The sequence below is a fragment of the Danaus plexippus genome, chromosome 14, assembly GCF_018135715.1.
Source record: "Danaus plexippus chromosome 14, MEX_DaPlex, whole genome shotgun sequence".
Taxonomy (NCBI): Eukaryota; Metazoa; Arthropoda; class Insecta; order Lepidoptera; family Nymphalidae; genus Danaus; species Danaus plexippus.
The window spans coordinates 991,470-1,003,972 of NC_083546.1; the positions used below are offsets into that span (position 1 = coordinate 991,470).

The 12,503-nt window shown below is 31.4% G+C and overlaps 1 protein-coding gene across 4 annotated transcripts in view; it reads right to left on the reverse strand.

The window, feature by feature from the left end:
- Positions 1-12,503, reverse strand: part of LOC116769377 (protein TANC2) — a 113,896-nt gene that overhangs the window by 6,338 nt on the left and 95,055 nt on the right. For 2 of the 4 annotated variants that reach the window (XM_032660440.2, XM_032660442.2), the window contains 3 exons: positions 6,710-7,117; positions 5,987-6,100; positions 259-434 (listed from right to left, as the gene is read on the reverse strand). In XM_032660440.2, coding sequence (XP_032516331.2) covers positions 259-434; positions 5,987-6,100; positions 6,710-7,117 — 698 coding nt within the window. Of the gene's footprint in view, positions 1-258; positions 435-5,986; positions 6,101-6,709; positions 7,118-9,728; positions 9,759-12,503 lie in introns of all 4 variants that reach the window. The other 2 variants (XM_061522674.1, XM_032660441.2) reach the window with 2 other exon arrangements.

Sequence of the window (12,503 nt, forward strand, 5' to 3'; positions counted from 1 at the left end):
CCGCTTTAAAAACTACATACTTCCGACGTTTCGGTTACTTTGCGGCAACCGTGATCACGGGCAGACGATATGTGATATACGCGTAGTATTCCAAAAATAATAGTTTCATTGAAATGAATGCTCGCGAAAGTCTTAGAGCTCATAACAATTTCATTCTTGTATTTCCAGTTCGTGATGTGACCGTTTTTTAGGACTGATAAGAAGATTTTTCGTAAAGATTATTACAGTTTTTTTTTCATTAATTTAAATATAGCTTACTGGACTGGTATTGTGAGAGGCTAGAGTATGAGCGTCCAATGAGGCCAGAGATGTGCAACTGTCCCGGGATTTGTTCCTGGATCCACGTCGCTCTCCAAGAAGTAATCCCAACCGCATGTACAAGTCATTTTGACGTCTTGTCTCGTAACCTTGTTTGATATGACCTCCTTCGTCATCTGTAAAAAAGATTATGTTAACGAAAGTTTTCACCAACCATCCATGCACACTCCATGCTACATTGCCTTAATTAAACCCACAATCACACCTTAAAATCGTAACAAATATATCAATGCTACTTAATTCGAAGGTGAATAGAAAAATACCAAGAACAAAAAACATAAAATATACAAAATCATGCTTAATATTTATATACAAAGTATAAAATTAGCAAAAAAAAAAAAAACATAAAACATGCACCACATAATAATGTGCATACACTTTGATTGTGCAGTGATTTAAATATTCGCTTGAACTAAAATTTGGTAATCTTTTCACACAAAGATTTTAAAATACAAATATTTGCACTCGTACACTTACTAGAATAATGAGTTTCTGTGCTTTTTTTGTACCACATATAATCTTCTCACCTATTTGAAATCAAAGAAAACTTTTCGAAATTCCCACAACGTTTTAATATTCTTCATATTATGTTTAGCTATGGAACTTATTGTATGTGAAATGTAATTGTTCGGAAATTATGAAGTAAGAAATATTTCCCATGGGCAACGCCATATTGGAATTAAAGGTCCAATAAATTGTAAAAAACTAATGTTTTCATGATATATGATGATTTCCGCTTTGTTATTAAGTATGGCAGTTATTTTGTAGACGGCCAATTTATTTTAAGAACTGTTATTTTTTTTACATTGAGCACAATATATTTGACAGGTTTAGATAGATTTAACAGCACTTTTGAATACTTTAAATAACATCACACAGAATATTTAATGTTTTAAACACTTATGAAAATGTTCTGCAGAAAAAAAATAGATATACGAATTAAAGCCACAACTTGAACCTTTAAAATAGTTTTAGATTTTTTTCACAGAGACTTGGGTATAATATAGAGAAATTAGTATATAAAAATATTCATGTAGCATTTAAAAATTATCTTTTTAAAAGTTAGCAATTCGTTTATTCATTTAATGAGAAATTATAATACATTTAAATTGCAAGAAATATCCAATACACTCTTATTTCATACAAAAAAAAAAAATTGTTACCTTACCGAGTGCGTTGTTTCGTTTTTACAGTTCGTAATTATTTTAAGTGTGTCATTATAAATTAGAGAACACAAGTAACAAATCAAGTATCATCATCATTACGTGGTCATATATTTTTGGATCAAATTGTCCGAAAAAATAAATCAAATTTGTGTACATTAAATATATGAGATGCAACATCCAATACAAAAAAGGATGTCTTTGAGTTTGCGGTGTAAGTTGAGTCGCACCTGCCCGTGGGAACCCGCTTGGTTACGCGATTTTAATATGATACGCTCAGGCCACTGACGAAGCGGTTTGACAAGCGGGATGTAGCGGGAACGGATTATAACTCGTAACATTTTAATGTGTTACATAAAAGCAAAGCTTTCCGAACTTTAGAAATTTAATATATAAGAGATATCAAATTAATCAAGAACCTACATTAAAACAGATGTCAATTACATTGTTTACTTGATTATTTCATTATTCAAAAATTAGAAATTATATAATTAATTTATCGACGTTCAGCATAGTTTGGTAGCCTCACAACGGTGGTCACTGCCGCCATTGTGATACATTTCCTCTTGAATCCAGACATTTCGAGAGAAAGTCGGTCTATAAACGTGCACACGGTTTTCATTTTGTTCAAATATATTAAATACAAAATTGTATTTACCATTCTTCTTTCAAGACATCTTAAAAACTATTTTTTTTACTCTCCTGACATTCGTTGTATTGTTTTAAACTTCATTGAATCGGTTCATTCATTTGTATGTTTGCTCATAATTTGAACTGAATGCAATTGGCCCGAGTGAAGTAAACATGAGACGCCGTTCTGAGCGAAAGGGATTGCTTCTGCTGTCTTATAAAAATATAAAAAATTTGATAGTAATTTATATTATTGCGTGATATACAAACGTGATTTCAAGTCCTTTTTTCTAGTATGTTATTTGAGTCGAGTCACTCAATAGCCCTATAACGTCCAAGCTCAAACCTTTGTTTCGATTAGTCTTGCTGTTAGCCCTAATGGCTGTTACGGCGTCACCGAGAAGGGAAGCTTAGACCATTCCTCTTTATAAGCTAATAAGATTAAAATTTCACTGATAATAATCTAAATTATCTGTGGAGACATCTTGTACCTGGTAAATACTATCAAGATAATTTATTAAAGCAAACCTATGTACAGCTATTTAGTTAACAGATTGATAAACACGTTAATGTAAAGTGATAAGCGTTCGTTTCAAGCGTATAATGTTAATGATATTATTTAAATAAATATTTTATGTGGGTCAGGTCGTTCGTGACCGGCAGGTGTACTCCAAGCTGGTCCTAGGACTGAATTTAACTATACTCGTAAACCATTCAAACTGTCTGCTTGGAAAATATTATAGGATATGTTTTTTGATGTCTCGCTAATGGATTGTCGGATGATTATCTTCGTGTCATAGTTGTGTCGTTTTACGTTTATGGTTAGAAAGTGTGGCGGACTCATAAAATCACATTATATACAGCCTTATGTGAAAACGGTATATTAATTTTAATACAAAATTGACGTTAACCTGTGAAACTTGTGATGATTTAAATTTATTTGCCTATTTATGGTTTTGTGGTTGTAGAAATTAGATTGCTTTGTATCCATTGTTTGTATGGGAATCGGCATATAAAATGATTGTAATTAAAATAATATTATACACACAGCAGTAAATAACTACTGACCTAGAATTATGAAATGGAATTTAAACAGAGTTATCGTAATGTATACTTTGATCTATTTATTAAAATGATATCTGTCTGTTTCTATTTTAAATGAAGACAATATTGAAGGAAAAACTATTAATATTAACTCGTCCATATATCAAATGTAACTAATATGTTGCAAGTAGAATAAAATTCAAGAACGATGTTATTCTTAGGTTATACGATATCTTAAGAACTGCCTCTCAAACGACTCTGTTGTAAGTCAAATCACATGGATCCTGTCAAGGTTTATTATGGATAAGTTTGGAAAGGTCATTCAGTTTTGATTGGCAGATGGAAAGGGCTTGTAGTGTATATTAAAAGTTCAATAACAAAGCGTAATTCAAACGAATAATTCCTTTCTTTCTTGTAATTTCGGTGCTTTAGGTTCCGTGCTTAACCGTGACTTGATAAAGCCATGAAAATCTATCATTACTTTAGTGATATTGTACCTAATATATTCATTAGACACGTTTAAAAAAATGTTTTGGATTTTTCTGATCTATTAATTACAGAATTTATTTAAACTATTTATAAATGGAAATTTGAATCATGTCTTTTTTTCACTCGTCAAGATACATATGGATTCTTTGTTTCAGCGCTAAATTATGTCATTTTTTTTCTACCTTTTTAATCTATCAATATTTTTTAAAATTAAATCATCCTTTAGTGAGTCGAACAATATCTGGTCACTACAATTTCACGGGTTACGAGGTCTAAGCACGTCGGTCATAACGCGACGCTTACTAAAAAGATGTTTCATAATGTGCCATCTTTAAGTCATAAGCGATAGCGTTTTAAGAATCAAACAAACAACGTTCATGGCACCAAAGTGACTTGTTACCGTTGAACGTTATTTTTTGTTATATATCCGCCAACTCTTATAACATGTGATTAGTCGCACGTTTTTCTGAATGACGCAGTACAATCTCGTTTTGATGTCTTGCTCGCTATTATTCTTTAACCTTCGACTTTTAACGTACCGTTACAAAGAGAAGATTATATTAACACTTGATATATTATGTAATAAACGTCAAATTACGACTTTACGTGTCTATATTGATGATTCAGAGGGTTTATTTTAAATAGGCGTTAGTAATAATGTTTTACTTACGAATTTAATACGATATCAAATAAAGTTCAAAAACTAATAGATGTTTCAATGTTTTATCGTATTATTATCGCTATATCTGATATTGAATAATGCACTAAACGGTATTGATAATGCGATATCATTGATCAATAATCAGAACTTGGATTTATGACCGAACAAAATAAGGAGAAGTGATATGAATTTTATTTAGAATAAATAGATTTTTTTAAACATTTTCTATGACAGTTATAAAAATATACAATCGCAATAGTTCCAAAAATAATTCATTTTCTAATATGAGTAGCGTATTTACATTTCGTAACTTAATGAAGGCGTCTTTCACCTTGTTCTATATAATCCAAATGACAAAGCCTACTCAATATAATCCGTAGCCTTCGCCCACAGTCCTATATTGACCGACAGCTTGTAGATTATCTCATTGTTATAATATTTATTACAGATATGTCAATCGTGAAATCATTCATTTTACTTTCCTTGTTAATTAAATTATTAAAAACAATATAATCAAACTGTGTTTTCACGTCCCAGTAGAATGTTTTGTAAATTTAACAAACGATATGAAAATTATTCTTATGTGTTAAAAATTATAGTTAACTAGCTTCGTGAATTCTGTAAACTCTAGATTGTTAGTAGTTTACATAGAAGAAATAAAACATTAGTTATCTCAAAAACAGTAAAGTGTTATTTCATTTGCTCTATAGTAATAATTAAATGTAATCATGAGCCGTTGAAGTGTAAATGTGTAAGTTACATTATATAATAACAATAAGTTTAAAGCCCATCATAAATTATAATTACCAAGTGTTATGGTAATGTTGTTTACTATAAGAAGAATGAAGCAGTGTCCAGAAATGCAAACGCACGTACACAGAACTGATCCTCTTAGAGATAAATTTGACGTAAATTCCAAATATGGTTTCGAGTTACGCAAGTATCTCAAATAAGGCATTTCGACCGCAGCTCTATCCTAGATTTTAATTGCATAAACATATTATAAGCGAATGTTTCCTTAAATATGCTTTGATTTATTCAACACTTTCATTAACAAAGAATTAATTCGAGACTTAATGTGAAATTATTGAAACTATACTTTAATGTCAAGGTTCACGCGTGTAGATCGTATCTTTATCACATCTAATTAATAAATAAGACTGTTAGTGCCAGCAAAATTTAATTCAATTTGGCGGCTTTATGTTAAACATGGTAAGTATTAGTGATTTTTGTGGTTTATATATTTTTTATAACATTCACCAAAGACGAGACGTACGAATTCATACTTGATGAATATATTAGCATCGAGATGAAGATAGAAGCTTAAAAATAACAAAGTTAAACACAGATGCAAAACAAAAATACAGAAACCGGTTCTTATAAAGCTGTGCATCAAATTGCCGTACTGGCGGCTGGCAGGCAAAAAGATGTGCAAAAATTCAACCGAGCCACATCGGCCTGAAGAGAATGTGGATCGAATATTCGCTTGGTATTTATACAGTCCGGAATTAGAACCTTGAATGTGCATTACGATTGTATTTATTAAAACAACAGGCTACCATTAAAACTATCGGAATAATTGACTGTATTTGGACCGAATAGTGACTTGAATGTTATCTGTTTTGACAGTCTTAGTAGCATTAATTTTCGATCCACATTCACATACATTGTGTTTCCGTGCCTGTCAATTGGTTGAGTCCTTGAGGCACTGAGGACTGCGCTGACCACAACGATCTTATCTTATTAAACACCAAGCTCGTCCAGGCTGCGTTCCTAGGACCTTCTTCTGGTAACCCTGGTAAATCATCGCTATTTGTATAATGATGTTACCGAATCAACAGCACATTATACTATCATTGAAGCTTTTATATTTGTATTAAAGCAATTAATAAATTGTTGCAATAATTTTAACATTAATCATAAATGTTGTTTACAGACAGATCTATCGTACAGTAGCTACGGAGCAAGTGTTATGTTGTATTGAAACTAGTAATTTATTAGAGAACGCAACTGTAATCTGACCGCTTTATATTTCGACGGGGACCGGAATTATGTAATTAATGGAATTAGAAAATGTAACAGATATCCAGATAATGTCCGCCGGCCTGCTGTCTGCGCGGGTAGTGTTACGAAAGTCTGATCTGTACCTAGAATAATATAATAAGTACGCTAGGTACAACCGGTCCTTTGCTAACCCCTACGTACATCCGGCGGGAATGCGTGGGCACAGCGTCGCACAGTGATTTGTTTGGAATGGAATCTTCAATGTTCACAAAAGTGAGAGGTGAATGAAAACAAGTAGGACTAAAGTGTCAATGGGGTAAAGTGCGTTGCGTGCACATTTACGCAACGCTTGCAGCCTTCGGCTACTCGATACCAGATATGCAAAATAAAATTATCTCACCTGATAGAGGCACGTGGTTTTCGTGAGAATGGCGGCTTCGCTGGCCGAATGGACTGCGCAAGGATTTAGGACTAAGGAAGAATCTTCTTCTCGTATGAGGGGGTGTGGGGCAGCTTTGAGCGAGACTCGAAGGCTTCGGTGGTTTCGGTAGTCGCATCGGTGATTGCCATTCATGATCCACTTGTCGCTGTGGAGAAGGGGTATATCTCTCCATAACTGGACGTCTTCCCTGACTTTTTCTTGCACAAATTGGGCAGGCTTCGTTTCTGAACATACAGGAATAGCAACGCTCATGTCCGCATGTGTCAATTAACTTTCTCTTTTTACCCTTATCAAAGGGCATGTTACAACTCGGACAGGTTGTGCCTCCCGTTTCGCTCTCCAGAAGTTGTCGTAAAGCGGCCAAGTCTGTAACGAGAGTAAAACAAGTTAAAACATTGTTCAGTTTTTGGAAGTTGCTGGTTAATGCAAATATATACGATGAATTTTACATTGGAATATATTTTAATGTTATCCTCATACCTCGTTGAAGGTAATTACACAACTCATTTTAATGCGAGAATGTAGTACACTCAATTACATATAAATGAATACTGAAATAAATGTGCACTAGCTAAGATTATTAATATAAAAACTTAAAGTACATTATTTATGCCAGGATTATAATCTCATATTACTCTGGTAGGTTTAATTAAATTTGATTTATTAGCGTGTCTGATGACGGAGATTTCTGGAAAGTATTCTGATATATATCAACGGAATCATATTAAGTGATCAGTTAATCATCTGTCTTCGAGCGAAGTAATTGAATTCCAATGCCACGGCTCCGGACACGAAATGAATTTCAGTCTAAAAGTCTTTGTGATATTATTCGAATATTGTGTTGTTAAACATACGATGTAAATACTATGAAACAAATATATAACATATAAAAACTCATTTACGTATGTATCACAACGGGCCATATAAGGTTTTATTTCAAGAGATGGTGTTAAATCTATCACGTTTTAAATTACTTTGCATTTGCTTCTGAATCATTTAAAAATCGCTTAAGCTATTTACCTATGTCTTATTGAGCTATACTGTTAATGATTATGCTTTAATAGTGTACTTTTGGTTGTGACACAGAATTGCGTGAGCATTCGCAACTTTTCAAAAAGTCACTTCCACTCAAATTATAGGGACTAAAATTTAATGAAGCGGTTGATTTATAAAGACTTCTGTTCTGCCACATATGAGCATACCCGTTCTCGCCCGCGGCGCGCTTTCCTTTTCTGACCTTTTGAGATGGATTCGTCGATTTTTCGGCTTTTTATTTTATATCAATAACGCGTTTAAGTCTATAAATAAAATTTTATTAATATTTTATGTTTCGGATATGCTGATAAAATTGATTGTAATGTCGTTACGTTTGCAAAAAAAATTTTGCTGAACCCAAAGCTTCTAGGTCCCTAGGATGTGAGGTCATGTTTTTGTAATGCTGTAAATTACATTGCACTTTTAATAAGAAAATGTTCGAAAAGATTGTACGTTTTATAACAAGCACTCGGGTTGTAATAAAGTTGTAAATATTGATGTATTCGACGCCCTTTTAATAAGATTGAGGGAGATAACAATAATTTTTTATTAGTTCCTTTTGTAAGATGTAATGGGCGTTGTAAAATGTCGGGTTTGACGAATATAGCGCGTAATGGTTTATTGTTACTCTTAAACAATTACGTTAAAATCTTCCATCATGAGATAAGCGTGCGAAATTAACAAAGAAATATAACTTCTTCATTTGACGTATTATAACTGAAAAGAATTAGGAATTATCATGAAAGACATCTAAAACTTCGTTAAACAAATAATCGAATGATATTTGATTTAATCTAACAGGTCATCATTTAGTTCGTGACTAATTCTTGTAATAGCAGTTAAATTAACATAGTTAATTGAATTGAACTGAACTTAAAGCTGAAAGTAATAGTGGCTGTAACTTTTTGGTAAACATTGCCACACTTTCGAAGTCCCCACATCCTTTTATGATTAATAACAGTAATCGCAACGAATTATTTTCTTAGCTATCATTAACCGCGGAACACGCATTTATTAAGTTATCAATATCAATTATTGTGGTGTTATTGAGGAAATTTGGGTAATTTGCTTGATGTCCAATCATTACCTACACCTGTATTAAGAAAAAAATTACAATATGATTCCATTTGTGTAACACAACTGAATACTAAGAAAAGATTCGTGTAATTTACATTGATATTTAATAGTTTTTATATACATTAAAACTCGTTTTTTTCGTTTTTGCATCTATATAAATATATACACAGATCTGGAATCTTTAGTTACCAATTTTTTTTTATTTCTGTTTTAATTTTAAACTAAAACTGAACATTTAATTGATTCATTATTAACATTGCTATGAGAAAACTTATTAGTCTGTTTCCAAAGGACCAAAGGGAATATGTTAATATGAGATCTTGTCACTCATTGTTTTGGTTAGCTATCCATTTATTTACTAAGGATCTCTATATATTCACTAAGGAATTTAAAAAATATTTATGTATTAACATTATATTTGAGTTAAAAAATATGAATTATTGAACAGCTTTTATATGATTCAAGCAGGAAATGAATTAAATTATAACGATACGTTTAGAAAGATAATATTTTAATTTACATGCAAATGAAATTAAAAAAAAACACCGTATGCAAACGTTACTTTAAACCGCGTTACACTTATCTCGTTCTAAGAAAACTTACAAGGGCCGAGTGTTGCCATAAAAATGAAACAGTTACGCCAGTAATCAGTGCAAAGTCCGGCTAACGTTCACTTTTTTATAAAAAAAACAAGTTTCCCACTCCGACACACAAAGTCGCGACGCGTGTGCATAATTTCACCTCCCTATCTCTAAATCTTTAACCATTTCAGTTAAATTCAGACAATGTTTAATGTATTATAAATTAATTGAGCATTATAAGCATTGTGTGAGTTTGTTAGTCACAGTAACAGATGGAGACTCACGAATTTGTAACGCGTGCCATCACACGGTACCTAGAGCAGAAGGAATAGTTTAAATATATATAAAACGTATGTTAAGGCTTTAAATGTACTCAAAAAATCACAACTAAACCAGAATATAGACTACAACTATCAAAATGAGATACACATCACCTGTTGGTAGCTTCAAAAATATCTTTTTATACACATCACTTAGCGCGTAAGCGTATTAATATTTTTTTAAGTTCCACGTACAATGTTTTACATTAAATAAAATATATACGCTGAATGAATTTCTTTAGCTCTTTTGCGGGACAGTTATAACGCAATTTTTATGTTTTAAATTGTAAAAACTATATAAAAGAGCAAAAGAGCAATTTTTGAGTTTCTTGTATACTCTTCTATAAAGAAAAATACAACAAACCGGCGGTTGCTTTACTAACTGACTACACTCATATAATTTTTTTTGACGATTCAGAAGTTCTTGTGAAGATGAAATTAAACTATATTTTGTATTTAATTTCATATATTTTTTTTCTAACAAATAGCTGTTTTACTATAAAACTAACGTTGAACTATGACTCATTTGTGGTTAATTTCCTGCATTGTAAACTATGAAACAAATTAATTAACTCAAACATAAAAATGAAATAATATTGACATATTTATAATACAAAAAAAATTAATGAGACATGTAGAATAATATTACCTAGTGTTTATTGCAGGGCTCTTGCTGATATTTATCACATTATACCCTGAGTATATGAGGAGAAACTTAAGCTTTGATACAGCGCGTCTTTAAGTTCTTTAATATGACAGTAGATAAGCGACAACGGCAAGTAACGGGTGTACTCTGAACACTTGATTTAATCTACGATTAATAATACAATTGCTTGATGTTTATGATCAATTATTCGTCTGTTTTTATTGTTTGCAAATCTTTACACTCTAATATATCTTTAGGGTTGGACTTAAGAAACTTTATATCGATAAAATCAGATATAAACTAGTTATAGATTAATAGAGATGTCATAGTGAAGGGTCTTTTGACGATTATTAGAAAAATATTGTCTATGGCTATGGCTAGAGCATTTTATTATTACATTTACAAATCAATAACCTCTTTTTCAGTTATTGACATAGTAATTGGTAAGATTATAGTTCATTTTGGATACTTAGATACTTCGAAGAATATGTGATAAGTGAATACTGATATCTGATATAAGTGTTTTGTTTTTCAACATTATTATTGTATAATATAATCTGTGAATTAAACAGTTCAGTGTCAAGACGTAAAGGGATGATTAAAGCATCGTATTAATTTTATATTTCATGTTTATTCTTAGTATTAATGTGTATCTGAAGTATCAATTCACTCTAATATATTCGCATTAATGTATGAGACGTTAATGCTGTATAATAAACATAAAATGTATATACTGTTTATTGTATATTATTTCCTGTCATCCATTACTTGTAATCGTAGTTTCTTGTCTCTTTAATTTACTCAGACCCAATAAAAAAACTCTAAAAAATTTTCATTCTGTATATTTTGGTAAATGCGTTTTAGATTTTCAGTAGAAAACAACAGTTCAGTTCCGAGATTGAAATCAGATCGTGAGCTCAATAAGAGCATTTGCACGTTTCGTTACAAAACACTCGTGATGAGACCAGATCATATCAGGGATGCTGAACTCATTTCAGAATAAAATTTTCTCTTCATTTAATATGTTGTATAGAAAATAAAATATTAATTTTATACTACGTTAATATGATTGAAAAAAAATATGTTTTCATGATTTGCATTCATATTGAAATGTGCATGTTAGGGTAATGGTATAATAAAAATATTGTTAACAATTGCCAACCTCTTGTTCATTGCCTTGATACCCAGTAAATAGTTGTAGAACTAGGCAAGCAGTATAATTATATAAGTAGATATAAATTTCTAAACGAAATGATTATAATTTAATAGCTTTGTAAAATACAACTTAATGAGTCAATGAGGTTATAAGAGCTCGTGAATGTTAAGGGTTCGCCCACACCAAGTTTTACGACAGTATTTAATTCTGCTAAGGAATCGTTACGTGTGTATATTCCCCTTAACTGTCCCCATATACTATATATATAACATATCCGTGTGTATTAAAACCGTAATTTCCTCTGTAATACTAAATGATTACTATTCATAGTGATTATGATATAAATGGTTCAGTTTTTATTATGCTTAATTTTCGAAACGTCGAGTTGCTTCCGGAACTTCATAGGGATGTTTGTGGAAACGGAATTTACGGTAAAAGTTTAGATCATAATGCCATTGATATTGCAAAAGTTGATGATGAAATTAAATTTCATTATATTATGTAGGGACACGTTTTAAAGAGCTTTGATGGGCTTAAAACAGTATCCCAATCGTGCTTAGAATTAAATTGATATAATGCATGTATTTTATTATTAACTATGGTGCTGTATGTAGTGTTGTATATGTACTTTGTGGAACAAAGGTCAGCTTCGCCTTTTTATCGTTCTCATTTTGTTCTTTGTTGTAATATTGTTCTTGTTAAGAACATTTGGTAATGTTATTTATATTGATATGCTTCTGTTGTATAATTTATACATTTAAATATAATAACCACGAGTGACATTGAGCTGTTAATTTAGAATTACGGAAACGAGGTTAAAACTAAAATACTTCGCTTCTGACGAGTCTGTGATAATTGGTTGCACTCTTTTGGATATTCAGGAAAAATTATTATATGGCAATGAAAGTTATTTCAGGAAATGAATAGCTAAGTTTTG